The sequence below is a fragment of the Salvelinus sp. IW2-2015 genome, linkage group LG20 (genome assembly GCF_002910315.2).
Source record: "Salvelinus sp. IW2-2015 linkage group LG20, ASM291031v2, whole genome shotgun sequence".
Classification (NCBI taxonomy): domain Eukaryota; kingdom Metazoa; phylum Chordata; class Actinopteri; order Salmoniformes; family Salmonidae; genus Salvelinus; species Salvelinus sp. IW2-2015.
In genome coordinates, this window is record NC_036860.1 from 42,043,272 (window position 1) to 42,071,166 (window position 27,895).

At 43.0% G+C, this 27,895-nt stretch overlaps 1 protein-coding gene across 1 annotated transcript in view; it reads left to right on the plus strand.

The window, feature by feature from the left end:
* The first annotated feature begins 1,460 nt into the window (after window positions 1-1,460).
* cltca (clathrin, heavy chain a (Hc)) overlaps window positions 1,461-27,895 on the plus strand; it is a 71,208-nt gene continuing 44,773 nt past the window's right edge. The window contains exons 1-5 of the mRNA XM_024012202.2: window positions 1,461-1,728; window positions 21,968-22,175; window positions 25,939-26,207; window positions 26,372-26,533; window positions 26,777-26,890. Of these exons, the coding sequence (XP_023867970.1) occupies window positions 1,687-1,728; window positions 21,968-22,175; window positions 25,939-26,207; window positions 26,372-26,533; window positions 26,777-26,890 (795 nt within the window). The 5' untranslated portion in view covers window positions 1,461-1,686. The remainder of the gene's footprint in view (window positions 1,729-21,967; window positions 22,176-25,938; window positions 26,208-26,371; window positions 26,534-26,776; window positions 26,891-27,895) is intronic.

Genomic DNA, 27,895 nt, shown 5'->3' on the forward strand with positions numbered 1-27,895 from the left:
ATATGAGATGAGTAATGTAGGGTATGTAAACATTATATTAAGTGGCATTGTTTAAAGTGGCTAGTGATATATTTTTACATCAATTTCCATCAATTCCCATTATTAAAGTGGCTGGAGTTGAGTCAGTATGTTGGCAGCAGCCACTAAATGTTAGTGGTGGCTGTTTAACAGTCTGATGGCCTTGAGATAGGAGCTGTTTTTCAGTCTCTCGGTCCCTGCTTTGATGCACCTGTGCTGACCTCGCCTTCTGGATGATAGCGGGGTAAACAGGCAGTGGCTCGGGTGGTTGTTGTCCTTGATGATCTTTATGGCCTTCCTGTGACATTGGGTGGTGTAGGTGTCCTGGAGGGCAGGTAGTTTGTCCCCGGTGATCAGTTGTGCAGACCTCACTACCCTCTGGAGAGCCTTACGGTTGTGGGCGGAGCAGTTGCCGTACCAGGCGGTGATACAGACCGACAGGATGCTCTCGATTGTGCATCTGTAGAAGTTTGTGAGTGCTTTTGGTGACAAGCCGAATTTCTTCAGCCTCCTGAGGTTGAAGAGGCGCTGTTGCGCCTTCTTCACAACGCTGTCTGTGTGGGTGGACCAATTCAGTTTGTCCGTGATGTGTACGCCGAGGAAGTTATGAGTTGGATGATCTATTGTGCAAATACTCTGAGTAGAGATCGTTCAACAACTATTTTAAACAGGTCGTTATTACTTATTTCAACTGAAACTATACACTCACCTCAAGATTTAGCTGAGTAAGCAGCTGACTTGTCATTGTGGCAGAAGATGTACTACTACCAGTGCTTGGGAAATGGACAGGATGGAGCTGTGTTGACTTATCAAAAATGTATATTTGACCGAAAGGTCTTGATGAAATGTGGGATGATTCAGTTCTCAGCAAGTGGCTATGTGGCAAGCCCTGTTTGACATTTGAGGGCAAATTAATTAAAGTTGTTCATATTTGCTGCACATGCAAGATACACATTAATTGTTTATTGTCTATTATTAGTGGCTTCACCTGTTATCACCTGAATTCACCTGTGAATTCAAGAGGCATACAAAACTCCATTATCATGATTTTATTGTTGGGGCTTTTATTGTAAATCGAATAAAACCTTTCATCCACAGCTTTCACCGGTGCGGAACAGGAGTAGCCTACGCACTACGCAAGTAGGAACTGACGTGCATTCACGAGGACGAATGATGTGGCAAAAATCAAAGGGCGAATCGCAAAGAAATAGTACCAATGTATYCTTATCTCCCAAATGGTATGCTCCCTTTACACACTAGTCAATTTTCCTGGATTGTATACAAATGAATAGGTTTCAATGGTGAATATCCTACATCAGTTTAATCATGATTAGAAATTACACTTTTCGAAACATGAATATCAATATTCGTCCGCCCCACTGAAATACACAGCCATTTCCGGATTGTTTCTCTCCTCTTTGAGCAGCTGCCACCGCCATTGCAGGTTCAGGGTGTTCAGTGCAGCTGCAGCCGTCCGTCATCAGGGGAAGCGCGCAAGTTAACAGCAAAAGGACGAATAAAATCACCATTACATTTTCATACAAGACTTCGAGTCTACCCAATTGGACTTTAAACTAGCCGTGCCCTGGCTGTCCGGCTAGGATCTGAGAAGAAGCCGTAGTTTGTTAGCATTACTTGGAGAATCGGGAGGAGAGCAGAGGAACCGTCATGGCTCAGATTCTGCCTATCCGCTTTCAGGAGCACCTGCAGGTATGTTGTCTGTTGAATGAATGGTAATATTTCGAAAAATATATAATGTATTACTTGCCTCGTATTCATTGTTCTTTAGGACATCAAATTAACCGATAATTAAGCGAGCGTCACTGATCTCTGAATGAAAAATAGCTCCGTCAACATAATGTGAGTTAGCTTAGCTAGCTTATGACATTTCGTCGACCGGCTCCGTGGGAAGTTGACACATTATAGCAATGGATTATATTATTTGGCTAGATATCGTKTCTACCTAGTTATCTTACCCGGTGGTATGGATGGCGAGGTCGTTGGTAGGCAGATAAGCTRTTATTGGGTAAGTTAGCTAACTAGATTTTATTTTAGTTTCTAACTAAACTGTAACAAACTCTCTAGCTAACTACTCACGAATGTGTCGTAGTGGCAGCTAGTTAGCTACATTGCTAAGGAAATAATGGAATACCAATTCAGCAATACACCATCAATCGCAAACTACGATGCTGGGTTGTTTGGTGTTTTTCCGCATATAACGTTATAGCTAACGATCGCTAGCAAGCTAGGTAGCTAAATTGCTGACTATTCAACACGGATCAAAGATTAGTTAGCTAACTTTAACCAGCCACCTAGCTTAGCTAAAGTTCTAACCCGTCACACATCTGACTTATAAAGCGATTTGTGTGTGAATTGCCAACCCTCCATTTACACTTGTTCTTGCCACAGTTTTGAAAAAGCTGATCTAGCTCAGCCAGCTGAGCGAGGTCTCTAGCTAACACCAAGCCTGATAGTCAGTAGTCAATAGGCACCGTTTGTCTTTCCAAACCTAACAGTAACAATCTCCTTTCATTCATGTCGATTGCTAATACATTTTAGTGCTTTGCTGGTGGTAGTGAATGGACATTACCGCCTAGGTACACACATCTTGATATTATGAGAGAGCCTGTAATCAGCAGGTGCATGACACACCTTCACATGAACGCAGACTAGGCTTTGTTATGTGATTTTTGTTTTTGTTTGTATGAATGCATACTCACCAAAGATTTCCCATATCACAGATGACACGTTTTATAGTTATTTTTTTTCCTTTTGATATAAGACTCTTGGACGATCACTTCAAGCACTAAAATGCTCCACAAATGACACCTGACATAGAACAAACACTATGTGGTTTTTACATTATTATTTTTTACATATTTAAATGTAACCTTTTAAATGTAACCTTTTACTAGGCAAGTCTGTTCAGAACAAATTATTATTTATGACGTGGATGACGCCTATGAGACTAAATCAATAAAGGGACTAACCCAATCAAGGCCGGATTCGTGTGCGAATCCAATCCAGTCCCTGGATTCGAACCAGTGACTGTAGGGATGCCTCTTGCACTGAGATGCAGTGCCTTAGACCGCTGCGCCACTCGGGATCCTTGTGATGTCTGAGACCAATAAAACCAAAGAGAACTGTGTTTGTGGTTTTCGAATGACCATACCTTAGCCTGACATAGGTTACATGTCATGGTGACTATTGAACTCTGTCGGTCAGGTTGAGGAAGTGGAAAACATTCATGCTCCTTGGAGAGCATGGATTGTGTCAAGACTTGGCTTGCAAGATCTGTGACCTAGCTAGTGAATAAATCAGTCTCTTTGGTGTTTTTGTGGAGCCTCAGATTCAGAACCAGACATGCGATCYGCCTACATCTTGGCTTGGGAAAAATAATTTGGTTTGCATTGTTTATTTGCTGCTACATAATGCATCGTTTGTTTTTACAGCATGTCTCGCACACAAAACCCGTTATTAGAACCACAGCTGGATAGATTGTCACAGTCAGACTGACTTCACTACAATACTTCCATAGACACAAGCGCTGCTCGTGACTGAGACATCACTTTTGTTGTTCAATTGTGTAGGTTATTTTCTACATCTGAAGAGGCACTGTTTTTGCTATTACATTGATTMTACTTTATCTTCTCTATTCTCATGGATATTGTATTGTCTGAGTGGAATTGTTACTGTTCTCAGTATTTAAATCTGTGGTGTAAAATTATTTTTCTCAGGAGGATTATGGCTAACCACATATGGTGAAGGGAGGAAAAAAGTATATCCCTTTCTGTCCCCCTGACTGTGAGCTAACGTTATTGGAGGGCTGGCCTCTAGATTTTTTTGTTGTGCAGAGTGCAGACAGGGATGGTGACTTCAACACAAATGAACCCTACAGGCAGTGCCCCAATCATGAGACCTATTATCCACTCCAGCCTTTACTGCTGCACAGCACAGTGCACTCACAGCAATAGCACTCCATATCACTACTGTACCTGTTCTGTTGGCTACTGAAGCTACATTTGATTCGGCAACTTTAAATAATATAGCTCTGGAGTTATTCATACCTCAAGTCTGAGGTTGACAAGCCTGTGTAAAGGCCTTCTTGTCTGTGGAATTAGAATGTACAGTTTATAGAGTGGGAAAAGTCTGATGCCCTTGACAGGTCCATAATTACAGGAGTGGGTGTTACAGTAGATGGAGGAAGGTGGTACTGTACTTGCTATTCTGTGCATTGAGCTCAGCTGGCGTTGTCATTTATATCTGGAGACACTGGAAGGCAGGGTTGTCGTGCAACAGATCCACCTCTCATGCATTCTGACTGAGAAATATTACTTCTCAGAATGATAGATTTTTGACTGAAATTACGTGTGTGTGTGTAGAATTCACATTGACCTGTGGTGCATTCTATCGTTTTAAGGCCATCTCAAGTTATTCTCAACATCAAAGCGTGTTCACTGCAAAGCCAGATAAGGATATTGTATTCACACAATTAATTGCATTCATTTGTTTCTGTGGCCTTACAACAGCTGCCCACAGCACACACGTTTAGGGTGATAAGAAGTTATTTCTGAAGTATGTATCCTCTGATTTCTGTGTCATTGGCACGTCAAGGTCATTGTGTGTGACTGATATATACCTTACCGGAGTCCAGCCACTATCTCTTATGCATGACCTGCATATGCTTTCATGCATGTTTCACGGATGGTATGGAGCTGGGCATGAGCAGCGGATCATGCAGAATGTGCCACATTGTTCTTCAACTGGGCATTTCACAGTGGGCTGTAATTGGTAATGAAGAGCCAAGGGTTCCCTTTATTGTCAGTCAGCCATTTACATTATAAAAGGTGTAGCAGAGGGCTACAGTGATCATCTGTTGGCCTCCGTCAGGTTTAAGTCCACACACAGCCCCTCTTGAGTGTCAGGTATATGGGGTGGTTGGTATGAGGCTTCACACACAGGAGAGCTAGCTAGCTCCCAGGAAACAGTTGAAGCCTTACTGAGCCCCTGTCTCTTATACACATCTAGATGTGTATAAGAGACAGAAGCCTTACTGAGCCCATTGGTGCAGTGTGGTCACATGATCTGAGGAAGTCATTGACTACTCTAACGTCAGCCCCCCCCCCCCCCCCCCCATATCTGCCGCTGTGACGTCACGGTGCTCCAGTGGGCAGGTGATGGATGGTTTCTCTCACACAGCTGGCCCACTACTGCTGTTCTAAAACAGAGACCCAGCCATCCAAGCTCTATCAGATCCATGACTTCTACAGATGGCCAGATATAGGCAAATTACCAGAATCTCGCAGTATTCTTCAAAGCACACATGGCTTCACCCGTATTGACCCCACAGGCTGAGGGAAACCCATTGTGAACTTCAATGCAGTGCTGCTGGCTGGGACACTGTGCTGTTTATCTCCCACTAGGCCGAGACATTAAAGATGGAGTCCACAGTAGGGGGAAACGGAGCCGCTGGCCGCTCCACCACCATTGTTATTGTTTTTGTTGCGGAATTGAGGAGCATCGCGCAGCATGGTCAAAATGGTACATGGTACCAGCATGGTACATATTGTGCCACTCTGTCGCATGCGCAATTATGTTAGCAAAAAAAAGTGTTGGTTTACAGTAATTTCTTTGTTGTAATATCACAAACGGACATGACTGTTTCACCACTGAGTCCAGCTTTAAAGCCTCCCATCCACTATTTGCTCTCCCCCTGCTGGTGTCCTGTCCTATCCTGACTCATCGGGGGCCACTTGCATAGCTTGCAATTTTATATATCAACCATTTATACAGCTGGGTGTTTAGTGAGCCCTGGCTGTGATAGATTGGGACTTTTCGCTCTCTAAGTAACAAGAGCACTGCTTGTTTTTCCAGGCATTATTATTTTATACAGACACTCACACTCATAAATCCAGACACTCAGAATGTAAAACACTGCCAATTGTGCAAAAGTTGGAGTTGACAAATATATCAAACATGACTGGAAAGCTGGGATCCTGCTCCTTTAAATAATTGCAGACTGTTGTAGTTTAGGAATGTTAGAACACATTTAGTTCCATGCAGCAATTGGCTGTATGAGGCGTTGCACGCTCTCGCCACCTGACATTTGATGTTATATAGACAACAATAGCATTATTTCAAAAAATAATTGTCATTTGTGTAAATGTTTGTCTTGACAAACAAGCAGCAACATGTAGTCCTAGGCCTACGTAAATGTTTCTTTGCTGATAATGACATTCCTATGAAGGATGTCTGATATGAAAAAAGACTGAAAAGGTGGACTTTTATTCTGTGATTGTGGAATGCGTGTGCCAAAGTTAATCTCAGAATTGACGAGCTTCCCATCTCCGCTGAGACGGTTCTGTCACTAGTATCCAGGACATACTGAGGCGGGGCTCACTCGAGACAGAGAGTGAAGGCTTTGACATTCTTGGCTTCGCTTGGAAATCAAATGCTGGTTAATAACAAGTTTGAAGCGTCAGACATCTTGAAGATTGTGATGGATTAAATATAAATTATTTAAATAAATATGTTTTGGAGTTTGAAAATGTACTGGCCCTAGCAGGCTATATGAAAGCTTGATTAACTGGCCGGGTGAGCTCGGCAGATGTTGCCGGGGCATCTCTGAATGTCGAGCACTGACAACCAACCATCAAACAGCAGCAGGGAGGTGGTGTAACCATTAGACACACATTCACATGCCCTAATAGCTTGTGCTCCATGCAACTGCAAGAACAGGCAATTTTCAACACCACAGACAGCGACCCAAATGCCAGTGATTAGGCTTACTTGTAGACGGCGGTTCACACACACTGCCTAGGCAGCGCTACTGATTTGAGATGTATACTTACACAATACACATGTAATGTAATAATAGTAGAGGGTGCTACTGTAAATAAACACTTACTTGTAAATGAAGTCCTTCTGGKTAAAGACATCAGTGACTGAACTGTAGAACTCCTCCCTGTTGGCCCTCAGATTTAAGTGTCTTGGTCTCGATGCGATGGAGATGATGGCAAGGGATCCTTGATCGGTCCGTTTTCGACTGTCTTCATCCGTTTCAGCACAGAAAAGGACCTCAACGGATGCTGTTGTGGCTGGTATAGTGCGGACCAGCTGCAGTAACTTTGTTGCTTCGGGGATTGTCTGTGTCAGGTCATGCTGGAACAAAAAGCCGAGGCGCTGTCCAGGTGATTTGTCTCGTACCATTTGTGAACTGTACAATCTAAAAAGATGAGCCTTAAGTCCTAATGAAATCTAAGTACTGGTGTCGATCTTCTGTGACCTTGTTTTTATTTTTTTGCAGTCCACTAAGTCAACCAAATTTAAGTTCACCAAAGAGATCAAACCTGTCTGTCATCTGAACATTGACATTGTCCAGTATGTTGTAGATTTKCCCCCTCTCTACTCTACTGATTGTCTGTTTACAACAAGTTTCGCAGTTCTGCTCGAATCGCTCATAGAAATGATCAAAGTATTGTCGCTGCTGTTCCAGTGCTTTCATTGTTCCACTGATAATGCTACGGGAGAACCTATATCCATCACTTTGTTCTGCAGAACACGGTAGAGTGCGCCAGTTTCATTAAATTCCACCATAGGCCTTGAGCAAACACAGTGGTGGTCTCTAAATGGGTTGCTAGCTTGTTTTTTTCCAGCAAAGGCATGTTGTAGTCCCACGTAGTTTCCCCTGGGCCTGTTTGATGAGCTGGCACTCATCGCTGCCACGAAATGCCAACTCCTGTTTACCTAGGTAGCATTAATTAGCTAGGTGTCTCAATCTCATGGTTCTCTTTTACCTTTGCATTGTGCATGGTGATGTTCCATCTCCGTTTTTCATTCATTGCGAGATCTATCCGTGAGCTGTAGGGCTGTCCTTGACAAAAAAAAAAAAAAACTTGGTCGATGGGACTCGTCCTGTTCTTTCGACCAATCTATTGGTTGAAATGTTTAAACGTATTTTTCCTTATAGACAGACACAACTTATTTGTTTGAATAAAAACAACTACTTATGCACTTAGCTTGTCTGATGCTTTAAGCACTGGTTGACAAAATAATTAAAACACACACGCATGACTCAAAGAGCCCGATGACAGAGTGCCTGTGTGACAGGCGCACGTTGTCTCGCTCTCCTCCCTGCTACAGTGAAAAGGCACCACAGAAAGTGTTTATTGCACTGTCCGTGCTGAAGTTGAAACATTTAGTTTCTTTCTTGTTTCTGACTGAAAAGTTCTGTACTGAAATTGCTAATTTGTTTAGGAAAAACATTCCCTCAACCCTTGCTCTCTTTATGTAAAACATGTAAGCATCACATGTATGTGACCAATAGGACCTATAGCCCATCATAATCACTTCAATAAATCGGTTATACCAAACTCTGAACGTGACAGCAAAATGGATGCAGAAGACATGAAAAAGAAACTCAAAACGGGCTGATGTTTACTGGTTGCTCAGGAGGGAAAGGGTAAGTCAGATCTGTGGAATATTAGGTGTGTGTGTTGCGATTTGATGTTCCAAACATATTGCTCAACACATGTCTGTTGCAGAGGGATGAGAGCCATGATAATCAAGTTTTGATCAGTCATGGAAATAAGTGCTTAAAACAAATTTTCTCCCTATTTAAAAAGATGGAGAACAAGCTATGAAGGAATAATACTGGAGTTTTGGTGATGGTACAGCCAAGTAGCGCAAAAATTATTTTGCGATATTGTTAACGATCTGATACACTATCGTCAAATATCCTGATTTGTAACTGTATAGATTTGTTTTCCACCATCACTATGAAGTAGCCTAGTTGTATCATACTAGGGCTGTCTAGCAGAGCATAAAACATCATTATCTCTGTTAATGCAGCATGGACATGTACATGAACATGCAGCATACAACCATGRAACCAGTTCAGCTGAAAATGAAATGGCCCCAGTCCTCAAGGTCGCTACATTGTACATGACTGTGCTCCTCTCCTTACTGCCTTTAAGTCTTTATGCATTTTAGCAATAACCCTTGCCAAATGGCATTTAAATAAGACATGACATTTTACCCCACCAGTTTAAAAAAAAAAACTTTGAATGGAAATTTCTTGCCCTGCTCTCTTTAATAAGACATCAACTTTAAAAGGTTTGTGTGGTCAACTTTAAACTCTCACCTGGTAACTGGCTGATGTCTTGTGACATGCTTGTGAGCATATGGATTTGCTGAACACTTGACATTCCTCAGTGCAGGCCACCCGACTGTACAATAAAGCAGCAAAGCATTTCACAAAAAGGAAAATAAACTACCCGGAAACCAACCCTTAGTCAGCAGAACTGGCTTGACCAGTGGCTGGATTCCACTCTGCGTTCCTCTTCCTTTTCCCCCCTTATATCCATCAGGCCAGGGCACCCTTCTTCCTCACCCCTGGGTTGGTGCTGGTCAAATGTCACGTGGTCACATGGTCGCCGTGGAGACAGATCCAGCCTGTTGTTTCAGTCCATGGGACAATGGGTTCCTGCTTCCTGTTGTGGAGTTCTAGAGCAGGTTGGGGCTGCAGCCTGTGCAAGCCTCAGCACATCCTACCCTTGACCTTCCTTTAACTCCCACAGAACGCGGGGGGCTTTTGTGCTGAGCAAGGTGCCCGTGTTCCCTCGAAGGAAAAGAGGAAACGCTAACCTCGGGTTAAATTAGCAGATTAATTMATGGGGCAGGGGCTTCCTCTTGTTATGAGATAGCTTAAAGCCGTTGGTCAACTTCAAAACATACAGAATGCTGTACATTACACCGGTTTTAAGGTCTCTGCTGCCTGTTTTTTAAAAAGATTTAAGATTCTTCTTTCTGTTTTTAAATCAATCTATGATTGTGCAGACCAATACATGTCAGACATGCTTTTAAGTTATGCACTGGCCTTTTCACTATCCCAAAGCCTAGGACCATGAGGCAGGGAAAGGCAGCCTTTAGTTATTATGCCCCCAGCATCTAGAATAGCCAGAGTACCTGAGGGGGGCTGAAACTGAACATATTTAAGAGATCTTAAAACACATTTTTATCTTTGCTTTTCCTTAGGTTGCTTTTTAGTTGTCATTCTTTTTTTCTTTTTATTATGTATGTTCTGTAGAAAATATTTCAGCTTTTATTTTTTTATTTTTTCCCCTGTAAAGCACATTGCGTTGCAATCTGAAATGTGCAGTATAAATAAAGCTTGATTTAACATGGGGTTGGGGAAAGTGTCTGATTTGCGGTTTAGCCTAGTGGTCGTAACTAGGTCGACCGATTATGATTTTTCAACGCCGATACCGATTATTGGAGGACCAAAAAAGGCCGATGCTGATTTTTAAATAAAACAATAATAAATAAAATGTAATAAAAAAAATAGATTTTTTATATATATTGTAATAATGACAATTACAACAATACTGAATGAACACTTATTTTAACTTAATATAATACATCAATAAAATCTATTTAGCCTCAAATAAATAATGCAAAAACAAAGTGTTGGAGAAGAAAGTAAAAGTGCAATATGTGCCATGTAAGAAAGCTAACGTTTAAGTTCCTTGCTCAGAACATGAGAACATATGAAAGCCGGTGGTTCCTTTTAACATGAGTCTTCAATATTCCCAGGTAAGAAGTTTTAGGTTGTAGTTATTATAGGAATTATAGAACTATTTCTCTCTATACGATTCGTATTTCATATACCTTTGACTATTGGATGTTCTTATAGGCACTTTAGTATTGCCAGTGTAACAGTATAGCTTCCGTCCCTCTCCTCGCTCCTACCGGGGTTTGAACCAGGAACACATCGACAACAGCCACCCTCAAAGCAGCGTTACCCATGCAGAGCAAGGGGAACAACTACTCCAAGTCTCATAGCGAGTGACGTTTGAAACGCTATTAACGCGCACCCCGCTAACTAGCTAGCCATTTCACATCGGTTACACAAGCCTAATCTCAGGAGTTGATAGGCTTGAAGTCATAAACAGCGCAATGCTTGAAGCATTGCGAAGAGCTGCTGGCAAAACGCACAAAAGTGCTGTTTGAATGAATGCTTACGAGCCTGCTGCTGCCTACCATCGCTCAGTCAGACTGCTATATCAAATCATAGACTTAATTATAACATAATAACACACAGAAATACGAGCCTTTGGTCATTAATATGGTCGAATCCGGAAACTATCATTTCGAAAACAAAATGTTTATTATTATTAAGTGACACAATTTCACCTGGTTAATATTGCCTGCTAACCTGGATTTCWTTTAGCTAAATATGCAGGTTTAAAAATATATACTTCTGTGTATTGATTTTAAGAAAGGCATTGATGTTTATGGTTAGGTACATGTTGGAGCAACGACAGTCCTTTTTCCGCAAATGCGCACCGCATCGATTATATGCAACGCAGGACACGCTAGATAAACTAGTAATATCAACCATGTGTATCATCAACCATGTGTAGTTATAACTAGTGATTATGATTGTTTTTTTATAAGAAGTTTAATGCTAGCTAGCAACTTACCTTGGCTTCTTTCTGCATTCGCGTAACAGGTAGGCTCCTCGTCGAGTGCAATGAGAGGCAGGTGGTTAGAGCGTTGGACTAGTTAAGTGTAAAGTTGCAAGATTAAATCCCTGAGCTGACAAGGTAAAAATCTGTCGTTCTGCCCCTGAACAAGGCAGTTAACCCACTGTTCCTAGGCCGTCATTGAAAATAAGAACGTGTTCTTAACTGACTTGCCTAGTTAAATAAAGGTGTAAAAAAAAAAAAAAAAAGAGTGTAGTTGCATATGACTTGGATGCTCATTCGTCGCCGCTAGGCTCCAGCTTTGTGAAAGGCATTTATTTTCAGTTTAAGGTCACTGATTCCTGCTGAGAGAAGAGGGCCGCAGCTGCAGTCGTGGCCACAGTGTAGCGCTACTGCAGCTTCTAGAGAGCTGAAGCGGAAGTTGCCAATGATAACACCAACAATGTCAACTGAACTTGCAGATTTCTTGTAAACCGATTACATATTTTTTTTTTTTTTACAAACTGTCACTAACTGAAAACCCCTTATGAGTTTGACTTTCTCTATGGAGTCTGCTGCTAATGTTAAGCTCTGTTCCACACAGTGCACTACTGCTATTCCACTGTCTGCCAGTGAGGCTGTAGTGGATATCCATTTGATCCAGCCACGCCAATGCATCTGGAACCAGGAGCTGCTCGGCTCAGCCCTTATTAATAAATGATCGAGCTGCATACGGATGTGTGTCAGTCTACATTTCTTGTCGGCTTCCCAGTCTTACATAACAGAAGTATGCAGAGCATGCTCCACTGTAGTGCCTTTTTAAGATCTAGTTAGGGGCTTTCATGTCATTGTGACAGTGGATTGGGAGAGACAGGTTTGTGGTGGTAATGGATGAGGAGAGGTTTGATGGTGGGTGAGGAGTGACTTACTGTTGCCTTGTGGCAGTCTGCGGGTGCTGTGCTGTGGGAAGAAGTAGACAGAGTCAATAACCTGGCTGGGAGCATCACTCAATCATGTTCCCTCTTTTTCATCCCCCTCCCTTTGTTTCCCCCAATCTCTCTCGCTCTTCTCTCTGTTTCCCCTCTCTCGCTCTCATTATGCTGCCGTGGCGAAGTGAACTTGGACAAGGACACCCGCCGGATAAATAAGCATGTCGCACTGTGGCGTCAGCCGTGACCCTAACTCTTTGGCTCGCTCGCTCGCTCTCTCATATCATCCATCTTTCGTTGTCTTTCAACTCTCTTTCCTGCTCTTTACTCACTTCCGTTACATCCTTGATTTACACTCCTTTCTTTTATCGCTCTTCTGTGTCAAGTCTCGTGGCGTGYGCTTCCCTGCTGTGTTGGCGTACATGTCCATATTTAATGCAGTGATTCGCCGGAAATGTGCCAAAACCCGCCAATCCAGCTTGTGCCAAGGGGTAGGTAACCCAACAGCAGGTCTGTGTGAGGAGAGGACACAGCCTCATGATTAAATGAGTGATTTTCCAGCCACCAGGTTGGTGTGTGTACAATGGTGTTTTGTTCTGGTTTTACCCAAATGCCTCCTCAGTGATGTCATGCATGACAATGTGGGGTGGGCTATGTTAGTGCCTGCCCAGCTTGCACTCATGTTTGCCTGGTCATGGACAATCAGTGTAGACAGACAAACATTTTGCTCAAATCAAATGTTATGTCACATGTGCCTAATACAACTGGTATTGACTTTACCGTGAGATGCTTCCAATGACGCAGAGTTAACTGTATTATACAATAGTAACACGAGGCATAAAATACACAAGCATGGAGCGATATACAGGGAGTACAATTACCAAGTCAATGTGCTGAGGTATTTGAGGTAGATATGTACATAAAGGCAGGGTGAAGTGACTAGGCATCAAGATGAATGAGTAAAATAAAGAACACAGTAGCAGCGGCAAATTGTGTGTGTGACTGCAACGACCTGTGCGAGTGGAGTGGCGCTCAAGTGGACACGGACCGGAAACTGAGCCAGTGACTGCCTCAAACAGTTGTGGCAGATCGGTGTTGTGGACGCTTCTGTCACCCATGATGGAGCATCCCATCCTACATCCAGGACAACACTCCTTGGTATCAGATGGATGCAGCTACTGCAACACTGGCCTGAGGCTGCAGGGGAAACTCGCTGCTCTGAACTGAGCTGACCACTCTTTCTACCATTCCATGTACCAGAATGCTGCCATTGGCGAGGACATTCTCACCTTTACTGTTAAGGCGAGGCTGCAGGTTCTACCAATAAAACAATCTCTCTGGTACCCTGCAAACCATGACCCATTTTGTGTTTTACCTGAGTCAAATGTAATGGAGTCCATTGCCCATGTTGCGAATGGCTACTGTTCATACAAGGATTTGTACATTGCTAGACATGACTGCCTTGTTGACCTGATAGCCAGCGAAGTGAGAAGTGATCTCACCAACAGCTCACATGCAAAAACATTGATTAAGGGAAAGCTGGTTTGATGTGTTTTCCTGTCTGCCCTTTCCTGTCTGCCAGATATTGTTGTTGTGGTGGAGGCCAGGGGGAGCTGCTCATTTGACGGCTACGTGGAGTAGGCCTTTGCCGAGTAGCTGCTTAAAACTTCTTAGGGTTGCAATCCCGTTAACGGGATCGATATGACAACAGCCAGAGAGAGTGCAGGGCGCCAAATTCAAACAACAGAAATCTCATAATTAAAATTATATCAATAAATCTCAGTATACATTGCCGCGTTATGTTCAGTAGTTCCAAAAACATCTGGTGATTTTGCAGAGAGCCACATCAATTTACAGAAATACTCATAATAAACATTGATCAAAGATCAAGTGTTATACATGGAATTTTAGATCCACTTCTCCTTAATGCAACCGCTGTGTCAGATTTCAAAAAAGCTTTACGGAAAAAGCAAAAACCATGCAATAATCCGAGGTCGGCGCTCAGAGCCCAATCGAGCCATACAGGTACCCGCCATATTGTGCAGTCAGCAGAAGTCAAATAAAATTATAAATATTCACTTACCTTTGATCTTCATCAGAATGCACTCCCAGGAATCCCAGTTCCTCAAATGTTTGATTTGTTCGGTAATGTCCATCATTTATGCCCAAATAGCTACTTTTGTTAGCGCGTTTGGTAAACAAATCCAAAGTCACAAAGCGCGTTCACTAAAAGCAGACGAAATGTCAAAGTGCCGTAACAATCAGTAGAAACCATGTCAAACGATGTATTGAATCAATCTTTAGGATGTTTTTAACAAATCTTCAATAATGTTCCAACCGGAGAATTCCTTTGTCTTCAGGAATGCGATAGAACAGAGCTCGCTCTCTCATGAACGCGCATGTTCAGCTCATGATAGACCTTACTCAACCCCCTYTCCTTCGGCCCCACTTCACAGTAGAAGCATCAGACAAGGTTCTAAAGACTGACATCTAGTGGAAGCCGTAGGAAGTGCAAAATGACCCATATCCCACTGTGTATTCGATAGGCGATGAGTTGAAAACCTACAAACCTCAGATTTCCCACTTCTTGGTTGGATTTTTTCTCAGGTTTTTGCCTGCCATATGAGTTCTGTTATACTCAAAGACATCATTCAAACAGTTTTAGAAACGTCCGTGTTTTCTATCCAAATAGACTAATAAAATGCCTATTATCAACTGGGACTGAGGAGCAGGCAGTTTACTCTGGGCACCTTTCATCCAAGCTACTCAATACTGTCCCTGCAGCCATAAGAAGTTAAGTACCAGCCCATTTGGGAATGCTTGGACAGCCTCTGGTGTAGGTGCAAGCTGGTGGTGCTGATATTTGGCAGTCTCGGTCACATACACAGGCTTGCAGTGCGTGGCCTCCAGATTGCGGGCCTGACAGCTATCGTGGGCAACCTACCTGTTTGGAGAAGGTGTCCTGGATGGCAGGGAGCGTGGCGAAGGTGTTGTTGCCTACCCTCAACCTGGGGCCTGCCCGTCAGGAAGTCCAGAATCCAGTTGCACAGGGAGGGGTTCAGTCTCAGGGTCCCAAGATTGGTGATGAGTTTGGCGGGGAGTATGGTGTTGAACGCATTCTATAGTCTATGAACAGCATTCTCACGTAGGTATTTCCCCTCTTGTCCAGGTGAGAGAGGACAGTGCAAAGTGCAATTGAGATGAGGTAATCTGTGGATCTGTTGGGGTGGTATGCAAATTGGGTTGGGTCTAGGATAATGGTGTTGTGTGTCATGTCCAGCACTTCATAATTACAGATGTGAGCGATACAGGGCGATAGTMATTTAGGCAGGTTACCTTGGTGCTCTTGAGAACAGGGAGAGTAGTGGCCGGCTTGAAACATTTTGGGATTACAGACTGGGACAAGGACGGATTTGAAAATGTATGAAGACACTTGCCAGCTGGTCTGCACATGCTTTGAGAACAGACCCTTGTATTCCGTCTGGACTGTTTAAAAGTTTTGCTCATGTCGGCCACGGAGAGCGCGATCACACAGTCATCTGGAAAAACAGGGTCTTTCACTCAAGGCACAGTGTTATATTCCTCAACGTGAGCATAAAAGGCATTTAGCTCGTTTGGGAGTTCTGCATCATTGGGTTTCCCTTTGTAATCCATTATAGTCTGCAAGCCCTGATACATATGAATCAAATCAAAGTTTATTTGTGACGTGCGCCGAATACAACAGGTGTAGTAGACCTTACAGTGAAATGCTTACTTACAGGCTCTAACCAATAGTGCAAAAAAGGTATTAGGTGAACAATGGGTAAGTAAAGAAATAAAACAACAGTAGAAAGACAGTGAAAAATAACAGTAGCGAGGCTATATATAGTAGCGAGGCTATAAAAGTAGCGAGGCTACATACAGACACTGGTTAGTCAGGCTGATTGAGGTAGTATGTACATGTAGATATGGTTCAAGTGACTATGTATATATGATGAACAGAGAGTAACAGTAGCGTAAAAGAGGGGGTGGTGGGTGGGTGGCAGAACACATTTCAGATAGCCCGGTTAGCCAATGTGCGGGAGCACTGGTAGAATGTATAGAGCATCAGAGCTGGTGTAATAGGATTCCACCTTCTTCCTATATAGTTTTTGGCATGTTTGAAGTCTTGTCGGAGGCCGTAGCCGGATTTCTTGTATGCGTCCATGTCAGCGTTCCGTTCCTTGTAAGTGGTAGACATCGTCTATATACTTATTGATGAAGCCTGTGACTGTTGTGGTGAACTCCTCAATGCTATCGGATGAATCCCTGAATATATCCCAGTCTGTACTAGCACAATAGTCTTAAATGGCGGCATGGTCAGACTTGCCAAAGGGAGGACGAGGGAGGGTCTTGTATGCGTTTCTGTGGGTAGGATAAAAGTGGTCTGTAGTTTTAGCGCCCCTAGTGGCGGAGACATGTTGGTAGGACAGTCTTAAATCTCCCTGCGTTAGTCTCCGCCCTCCAGAAGCTCTGCCTCTGGGTGAACAGTTTGTATGTTTATGGATCCATACAGTTGAGTGCCAGATTGGTGTTGGCTTGAGGGATGTAGACAGCTGTGATAATTATGGATGAGAACTCTCTTGGTAGCTAAAACGGTCTGTAGCTTACCATGAGGTATTCTATAGCAGGTGAGCAAAAGCTTGAGATTGCCTTCACACTTGAAGCCTGTGACTGTTGTGGTAAACTCCTCAATGCTATCGGATGATAGCCATTGTTGTTATTTATGAAAAAACACACTCCCTTAAGACTTTCCCGAAGCCGCTGTCCGAGCCTGCTGCTGCATGGAGAATCCACGAGTACTACGTGCATAGCTTCATCCAGTCACGTTTCAGTAAGATGCATAATATTGCAGCTTTTCAAGTCTCTAAAAGGAGACCCTAAAACAAAGCTCATCCATTTCATTTTCGAGTGACTGGACGTCTGCCAATAGAACGGAGGGTTTTCTTTTCGCCTCAATTTCACCAGGACTCAACCTCGTCTACGCCTGCAGCGTTTTGGTAGCCCGTGGAACAAAGGAATAGGGTCTGGCACGAACAGTGGAACAGCTGAGTCTGAGTTGCCCTAAGTCATATTTGAAGTGGAAATCGAGGTCAGTAACTGTTGTTCTGATGTCCAGAAGTGCTTGGCAGTAAGAAAAAAGAAAAGTCAACACGATAAAAGTCACTATATAGCAAAGTTGGGTTGGAGCTCATAAGATGTCACCCTTCTCCATCGGCGGCGCCTTGTCAGCGCTAATGTAACGTCTGTCTGAGCTGAGTTATTTGGGTCCGGTCGGTGTAACACATTCATTGTGTAGAGGAGATGGCGAGTGCACTGTGGTCCTGTCTGCTGGGCTCCATTTTACTGTTTTATGGTGTTTTTTATGTTGAATGAAAAGCTTTTCCTTAGAATAGAGGGAGCAGATGTAAATCTGTCTAGACCGTTGTGGAATGACTGATGTTAGGACCGGAGGATAGGATAACCCTATACTCACGATGCGTGATCAGTTGTCCAATTTCAACAGCATCAGTGACATGTTTGACTCCCCCAAACTCTTTGGCACATAAGCAAGACACTATAAAGATGTGGCATCATGTCTAGGGCTTCAGCATTTCAAATATCGAGCGTACATATATTCCCTTTGATTTCTCAGCCATGGGAGTTTAGTATATTTTTGTAGGATGTTCTGCGCTGGTCTTTTTGAAGCTCATTGGTGTAATTCTCCAGGGTTTTGTCCTACAAGGCATCAGTGTCCATTAATAATAATTAGGTGGGTGCTCATTTGTCCTATTTCACAAATGTACATGATTGTATAATATGCATGTATGAATTGGAAATGTATGTTTTGCATATCCCAACTACCCTTTAGACACTCTCTGTGTGGGGTCACTGCCAGAGTCTGACATTATCGAAGGCGACCTGGAGCAATTAGGGTAAATTGCCTTGCTCAAGGGCACATTGACAGATTTTTCATCTTGTTGGCACGGGGATGAAAAATGTTGCGATTTGACTTACAATATATACAGGACAAAAATTGAAGGATAGAAGGAATTCAGTCGATTTTAAATAAATTCATTAGGTTCTAATCTATGGATTTCACATGACTGGGCAGGGGAGCAGCCATGGGTGGGCCTTGGAGGGCATAGGTGAAACAATGAAAAAACGCTTCATGCTGGAGGGAGATTTTCCACCAAGTTGGGCCTCTGTCTTCCTCTCTGCTTTTACACAACTTTTGAGTCTACTTCCATGACTTTTGTCTTCATCAAGGGACTTTGTCCATGAAGTCATATCTATTTTTGTGTGTAGGGTAGATGGGTAATTGAAAAGGAAGAACTGAGGCTACACATGAGTGAAAGAATTCGGTACCTGCCTGGTGTGGTTGTGGAGGGGGACTTACCATTGATAAAGGTCCATGTGCTTTCTTTTATTTGCTATACCCTCAGGCCTGATTCAGTCAAAACCGGTATCTGTGTTACCTGGATATTTCAACAACAAATTAACTTTTTACCTGTGTGCAGCAAGAGAGCATGTTTGAATTGTTTCAGATTGTCAGGCTGCGGCTACATATTTTTGTTCAGTAGGCAACACTAATCCAATCAAGATGTTTTAAATCTAAAATTAGAATGTATTTTTACCATTAACCCTTAAACCTGGCTACTGGTTTTGATTTGAGTAGGCTAGGTCTCCATGTTTGTGCTTTGTGTACACTCCAGGGCATTAGCTAGGGGAATTCCAGTGGTAAAATACCTGGAATTACTGGTCTCCCATTTGCGTTGTGGGGAGGCATAAAATCATTTGCTTACATTCCTAAATTATATGTTTGATCTTTTGTTGCATAATAAAGATTTATTTTAAGAAAAGAATGAAGCTGTCATCTGATATTATGTGAAAAATGAAATGTCTTTGAATAGTTGTAGTGAGCCATGGGGGGTTGTGCCAAACAGCTGTGTACAGAACAGTTCTGAATCAGAGATGTGTAACAATTACATAACGCCTCCCCCTGACCCTCTCTCTGACAGATTCTATTCCTGTCAGTTACCATACCCGCTGCAGGCGCTGAGGTGGCACCTCCAGCCCTGTGTGTTTCTGTGTGTCTTGATGGAGAGCTCCCTGTTTTTCTCCTTCAGTTTAAATTCGACTCCCCTCAGTGTCTGTTATGTTTTATTTCTTTAACCTTTTATTTAACTGGGCAAGTCAGTAAAGAACATTCTTATTTACAATACCGGCCAAACCCTCCCCTAACCCGTATGACGCTGGGCCAATTGGACGGGACTCCGGATCACAGCCGGTTGTGATACAGCCCAGGATCGAACCCGGGTTTGTAGTGAAGCCTCTAGCACTGATGCAGTGCCTTAGACCGCTGCACCACTCAGGATCTCAAAGCAAAGTTGGTTTTGGCTGCATTTCAAGTCTGAGCAGCTAGATGGATAGATGGATGGATAGATAGATAGGGGCAGAGGGAGAATCCTCCATCTAATAGCCCTGGAGGGAGAAGGATCTCCGTGGCCCTCAGAATCAATGAGCCTCAACCTAGACATATACCTGCAGGTTGTAGACAACTACTACACTGTCAGAATGATAAACTGACACATATGCCTTGCAGCCCCAGTTCAATATCACATTACTGCACAAGTAGTATAAGGTGAGAAAGTAAAACAAGGTGAGACAGACATGCTCAACTTGTCCTCAGAAATAAAGGGTCACCATATGTGACAGTGAATAGTGATAGATCAATGCTAGATAGGCCCATGGGCACGGTATGCCACATCACCCGCTGCTACCCTGCAGATGGCCGGTTGTTGCTGTGTCAGGGTTTCTATGAGTCAGTGTGAGTATGTTGTGTAGGTGTTATGCCTGGCAGACACAGGGTGACAGAGTGGTGCCTGCGAGGCAGCTGGTGTAATGTTGTTGATCTGGCCTCCCGTAGGTCTTTGTTATTGGAACACGGGTTGACTCCTTGTTTTCCTCCTCATGCAGGCTGACAGTCTCTGTATGCCATGTTGTCAGCAGTGAGTTCAACAACAGATCAGAGCAGGACTTGTTACTCAACTCAAGCTATACTTGCCCTTGAGAGCACCTATGTTCCTCTGCAGGAGCTATCTGGACCAGCTTTTCAAAGAGCCCCAGGAAGGGGTGTGTTGGCATCACAATGCCTCGTCATCATCAGACATGTTTGGCTGGCACACCTAAAATGTACAGCACATGATTACACGTTGGAGTTCTAATTGGTGTTGTCAGACCATTACTATGAGCTGAGCCAAATGTAGTATGAGATTGTGAACCGGACTTTGGAGTCCACATTGAATAAGGGCCCAGATGTTTTGCAACAGAGTTACTTAGTGGTGAAATGCTGCCAAATGAAATGTTGGTAAAGATCACCCTCCYCCTTCCCTACTCTAGTCCCCAGTCCAAGAGACCATGCAGCTCTGCTCTGTTCTGATCGTTTCTCTGTTGGGGTGCTGCTCGGTGTCAGGCTCAATGACATCACCAGTCACAACAGCACCACCACCACACCCCTTTTTAAGTACTGTGTGCTGCTGACCTGATGTTAAATCCCTGGCATAACACTTGTTTAGCCACCAAGGCCATTCATTCATCCCATGTGCTGCTACTGCAGATAACAGTATCTACAGGTCGTGTGGTTGTCAAGCTTATTACCATCAAGTGAACTAAGTTGCAACATGTGGAAGAGTGAAGACCCTTTGACGATTGTCTTCAAAGTATTTCTGAATAGTCTTCTGTCTGAATATGCCCCTTCCCCATGTTCTCTTCCCACTTCATAGCCAGTCAGCCTTGCACAAATTGACAGTGGAGTCCGATGAAAATGTTGATGTTTGTAGAAAAGCAGTGTGCCTGTGTGAGGCTTTCTTGCTATTGATTGGCTCATTATTATAGCAAACGTTCGGAAAGTATTGACACCTTGAATTTTTCTACATTGCGTTACTTTACAGCCCTAGATTAATACATTTGAGTATATCTATGCACAATACCCTATAATGACCAATCCTGTCTCAGAGCTCTACAGCCAATTCCTTCAACCTCATGGCTTGGTTTTTCCAATTGATATGTACTGTCAACTGTGGGACCTTTTTATATAGATAGGTGTGTGCCTTTTCAAATCATGTCCAGTCAATTGAATTTACCACAAGTTGTAGAAACATCTCAAGGATGATCAATGGAAACAGGATGCACCTGAGCTCAATTTTGAACTCAGAGCAAAGGGTCTGAATACTTATGTAAACAAGGTATTTCTGTTTTTTATTTTTAATACATTTGCCAAAACTTCTAAACCTGTTTTTGCTTTGTCATTATGGTGTTTTGTGTGCAGATTAATGAGGATTTTTTAAATTATTTAATCCATTTTAAAATAAGGCTGTAACGTAACAAAATGTGGAAGAAGTGAAGGGGTCTGAATACTTTCTGAATGCACAGTGTACACATGCACACACTCAAGGTATCCCTGTCATTCCAGCTGGTAGTTTTATGTTGCTCTTCCTACTACTCAGGTAATTGATAGCTGAAAAGCTCCTAATGTTGTCTCCCCCTCCCCCCCAGCTCCAAAACTTAGGGATCAACCCGGCCAACATCGGGTTCAGCACCCTGACGATGGAGTCTGATAAGTTCATCTGTATCCGAGAGAAGGTGGGCGAGCAAGCGCAGGTAGTGATCATAGACATGGCCGACCCCAACACGCCCATCCGCAGGCCTATCTCTGCAGACAGCGCCATCATGAACCCTGCTTCCAAAGTCATCGCACTTAAAGGTAAGCCAGTCAACTGACAGTCTGAATTTTATTAAGCCTTCATTCAACCAGGATAAAATCCCTGGGAAACAATAGGATTTGTCAAGTTATCTGATGTACCTACCGTTTTGTACACTTGTGTTGATGTTTTTATTGATGCAGTACAGCCACATTTAACCCTTAATGGACCTGCCTTCATGATTCAGTTTTGACATGTTTGTTATGTAGCCAGCAGATTTCTGTCAACATCCAATGTCCATTCAGTGTTGAAGTAAACATCTGTTTATGTCCACATACATACAGCTATTTCTAATTTAGTTTTGTAAAGATTATTTGATTGGCCCAGACATTAGTCTTACTGACCTATGACCCAACATTAGTGTAAGTCTTGTTCAGCAGCCATAATTGCTTTGTCTGTTTTGTTATGTTATGTTTTGTTTTTGTTTCTCTGTTTGTTCTTTTTTTTTTTTTTTTTACTGCTTTCTTATGTGTATGCAGACGGTGAGTTAAAATTTCAGTACAACAGAGTTGTGGAAGTTTTAAATCCTGTTTTTTAAATCCGCATTCAAAAAACATACTTAAGACTTAGTTCAAGTCCACACTATGGTCACTAGAAACACTTGCACACACTCAATCACTCTAGTCTCTCTTTTCATATTAGACATATCATCACCATGTTATCATCCGGCTTGACTGACTCCCACTGTTCCAGTCCCCTTTTACTCTATTCCAAACCCTGTCTATGCACACAGATGTACATCATTGTCAAAATACAGCGACAGGACTTTTATTATGGAATCAGGATATTTATTTTTACATGACCAAAATCCATACACATTTTTTCATACATGCTATATTTGATGCACCTATGTTTTAGTTATTATCTAACTATTAGGCCAATCTAAACAGGATTTATCTTTCACAACCTTCTAGCTTGAATGTTGGCATTACATCAATATTGTTTCTTAGATGTACCAATGATTTAGTATCTGTTTGGGGTAGAAATATTGTGGGTTGACACATTTGTTGCTTGCCATTTCATTTCCCTCCCCAGTTCCTGTGTTTGAATCTAATGTTGCCCAAACCCTTGGGTTTCAATAGGGTTCACTACCTTTGTCATAAGAGCTGTGTAAGAGTTTAGGTTATGTATTACCCTGAAACGAGACCACATAAGTTGTGGGTAAAGCAGTAAGTAGACGTGAGCTAGGTTACTCATGATGTAATCTGTTTATTTTATTGAGAGATTTAGAATTCCCTCATAGCTAGCTAACGATCACTGTAGATCCTTGCTCCTCCCTCTGTTAGAGGCAGTGAACGGGGCCTGGGTGATGATGGTGATTTGAATCAGTGTTTTGTATTCTGATGGTAGCTCTGCTCAGATTTAGATGTAGCATGTCCAGTGAGTCTTCCTCTGGTATTATATCCTATCAGATGATGGTATGGATATAGCAAGTGTACATTTCAGGCCAGAAGGAGTATGGAGATGATGAATAGGGCCCTTTGACGAGTTACAATGTCCCAGAGGGCTGAATAATCAGATTAGCCMCCAATTGATTGGTCGTTAGAGTAAAATATCCTTTGATTGGTTTAAACCAGTAGATTTAATAAGAGTCATGCTCCTCCCTGTGGGTCCAACACTGCCCCTCTCCACCCCCATCCCTACTGCCAATCCTAATGTCATTTACACAGGCCCAAACCACTTAAACAAACCTAGATTGGAAATATTTCCTGGGATTCCATTCAGACCGACACAGACCCCATCTATGTGATCGTAGTGCTCGGTGTGTCCTCCTAGCTTCCCGTCTCTCCTTCTTTGTATCGTGACCCTGCGTTTTCCCTGACTGCCTGGTTTCAGCAACCAGTAATATATCTGAAAGGCAAATTTTCTAGCTAGTGAGTGAATGACTAATATTTCTGAAATAGCACAGTACCGAAGGGCCAGTTGTCCACTTGTAGTTTTTTAAATAATTTATACCGTTGAGAGTAGGATGGTTGTGTGAATACACAATGTTTGGAGGAGGGACTCATTATTAGTCTGTGGCTACAGCCAATAGGCCTATATACTGATTTCAGGAGTAGCTATAGTCAACAATTAGTATTACTGTTACCTGAAATCTTGTCTTAACCTGCAATTTAGTTTTGGAGCCCGCTCTTCATTCACAAACATATGACCAAAGGACACAAGTTGAGTGGCAAATGTGAGAAAAGGGACTCCCAGCACCTAAGATGGTAAAAACACGCATATGCTATAAAATGGCACTCTCATTTGAAGCAGAAAGCAGTTGTGAGATTATACTGGATTAGCAGGCATTACTTTTGCCATTATTTGGCATCTCATTCCCAATCATTTGTGTTGTACTGTAGGACGGAATTACAGGTTGTATTACTATGTTGTGGGAAACGCAGGGCCGTGGTCTTCTAGCATAGTAGCATAGCTATCTACCTTCTCTTCTTCCTCTTCCCTAATCTGCTCTCCCTCTTTACCACCGTGCTAAATCATTCATGTGATGGTTTAGTGACCCTGGGGGATGGGAGAAGCAGAATACACAACATGCACCATGCAGATTCTCACGTGCACCTCCAATTGCTTAATCTGGTCTAATCAAAACTCACTTTGTTAATTTTGTTCACACTTTTAAATGGGGCTACCGATGCTGTAATTGGTGCACTGCAAACTAGTCTGTGTGATGTTTATGATTATGAAGCCATGGCTTTGGTATCAAAAACTGATAACACAGCAAGTAATTATTTAGCAGCTTTTGGAAATGAATTGCTTTGTGATTTACAATTTGCTTTCGGTAAAATGAACAGGGAATACAATAATTAATGCTTCTTAATAAACCTTTAACTTCACCCAAAACTAATCAAACAAAACATAGGTAAGTAAACTTTTCTAACCTATCCATCATTGATACACTGAGTATACCAAACATTAGGGACACCTTTCTAATATTGAGTTGACCCCCCCCTCCCCTGCACCGTTTGCCCTTAGAACGGCCTCAATTCGTCAGGGCATGGACTCTACAAGGTGTCGAAAGCATTCCACAGGGATGCTGGCACATGTTGACTCCAATGCTTCCCACAGTTGTGTCAAATTGGCTGGATGTCCTTGATACACACAGGAAACCCAGCAGCGTTGCAGTTCTTGAGAGAAATCGTTGTGCCTGGCACCTACTACCATACCCCGTTCCAAGGCACTTAAATATTTTGTCTTGCCCATTCACCTTCTGGATGGCACACATCCACAATCCATGTCTCTATTGTCTCTAGGCTTAAAAATCCTTCTTTAACCTGCCTCCTCCCCTTCATCTACACTGATTGAAGTGGATTTAACAAGTGACATCAATAAGGGATCATAGCTTTCATCTGGATTCACCTGGTCAGTCTGTCATGGAAAGAGCAGGTGTTCTTAATGTTTTGTTTTCTCAGTGTATATAAACAAAGCTAATAACATACAATGGTACAGGCTTAATATTGAAAACCTCTTTTCATTGACTTTTATAAGGGTGTCCTTTTACAGTAAGTCCCCAACCACACGGTCAACATACCTCTCTGACTGCTGTGTCATGATGTCCTTCTTGCCTGATGCTCTCTTTGGGCCATAACTACCATTTCGAGCTTGACTCTCATTACTCAAGTGAAATTTGGTGTTTACTTTACCTTTCCCTCAGTCCGACGTGTGTGTTTGTGGCACTCTGACCTGTGTGTGTGTTTGCTGACTTCTCAGTAGCCATAACGTGTTCTCCCATGCGATGCCTCTCTCTGCTCCCTCTGCCCCTCTCAGCCGCCAAAACCCTTCAGATCTTTAACATTGAGATGAAGAGCAAGATGAAGGCCCACACCATGACCGACGACGTCACCTTCTGGAAGTGGATCTCCCTCAACACAGTGGCACTTGTGACTGACAATGCCGTCTACCATTGGAGCATGGAGGGGGACTCCCAGCCAATCAAAGTCTTTGACCGGCACTCCAGCCTGGCGGGCTGTCAAATCATCAACTACCGCACTGATGCCAAGCAGAAGTGGCTGCTGCTCATCGGCATCTCCGCACAGGTTACTGTCTTAGACACGCACGCAAACACACATTAACTCAATGACAGTGAATATATCTAATCACACACACCTAGCTATGCACTATCAAACTCAACTAATCGCTGTAGCAGAGAATGCCATTACCCTGTAATGAACATAAAGAGCACGTGTTTTCTCTGTTGCAGCAAAACCGTGTGGTGGGTGCCATGCAGTTGTACTCTGTGGACAGGAAGGTGTCACAGCCCATCGAGGGCCACGCTGCGGGCTTCGCCCAGTTCAAAATGGAGGGCAACACAGAGGAGTCCACACTGTTCTGCTTTGCTGTGAGAGGACAGGCCGGAGGAAAGGTAGGCCAAAGGACCTGGGCACTGAGGTTAGGGGGCGATATTGGGGTTGGTTGGTGGAGATATTTTTCATTTTCTCTTGACAATACTCAGCTGGCAAAGCTGGTTGAAATAACCAGATTACAACTAACAGGTTGAATTCTAGTTGTGTTGATGTCATTGCAGCCAGTTTTGCCCGCTGGCTAAGCACGTCATTGTAGATGACTGTAAATTACGTTGTTCTCTAATGGTTCCTCTCTATTGTAGTTGCACATCATTGAGGTGGGCACCCCACCCACAGGGAACCAGCCTTTTCCAAAGAAAGCAGTGGACGTGTTCTTCCCTCCAGAGGCTCAGAATGACTTCCCTGTGGCCATGCAGGTACATAATAGCAATGTACTATACTTATCACCCTAAGACAAGCTGTACTGCACTGGCGTGGTTATGGATCCATCATAACCACGCATGCTGGAAAGGCTAATGTGAAAAAAGTAGTATTGTTCGTGTCGGCAAAGTAATGTGAGAAGGGTATTAGTGTTAGCCAAGGGAAGCCTAGTAGGTAGCTGTGGACTGTACTTAACACTGATAGCCACTGTTGACCAAGGACACCCTGGCATTGTAGCACAGCACATAGTGTCTTCAGAGAAAGTATTCACACCCCTGGACTAAGTCCACATTTTGTTGTTACAGCCTGAATTCAAAATGTATTGCATTTATTTGTTTCTCACCCATCTACACACAATACTCCATAATGAAAGTGATTTATTTTTAGAAAATGTTAATTTATTGCTGTACAGAAATTGAATTTGCCTAAGTATTCAATACATGTTAGAATCACTTTTGGCAGGGATTACAGCTGTGAGTCGTAATGGGTAAGTCTCAAAGAGCTTTCCACACCTAGATTATACATTATTTAACTACCGTAATTTCCGGACTATAAGCCGCTACTTTTTCCCACGCTTTGAACCTCGCGGCTTATACAATGACGCGGCTAATTTATGGATTTTTTTCACAAGATTCATGCCGCCAAAAAACTGAGCAACGTCACATAATGTGACGTAAATCGAGCGCGCTCAAACTTCCCATCATTCTGATTACGGTAGTCATTTTGTCACCCTCATCATGGCAAAGACACGGAGAAATGCATATGATGCAGCTTTCAATTTGAAGGCGATCGATCTGGCTGTTGGAAAAGGAAATAGAGCTGCTGCACGGGAGCTTGGCCTTAATGAGTCGATGATAAGACGTTCGAAACAGCAGCGTGGGGAACTGACTCAGTGCAAAAAGACAACAAAAGCTTTCAGAGGGAAGAAAAGCAGATGGCCCGAACTAGAAAATGAGCTTGAAGACTGGGTCAACACACAGAGAGCAGACGGCCGAGGTGTT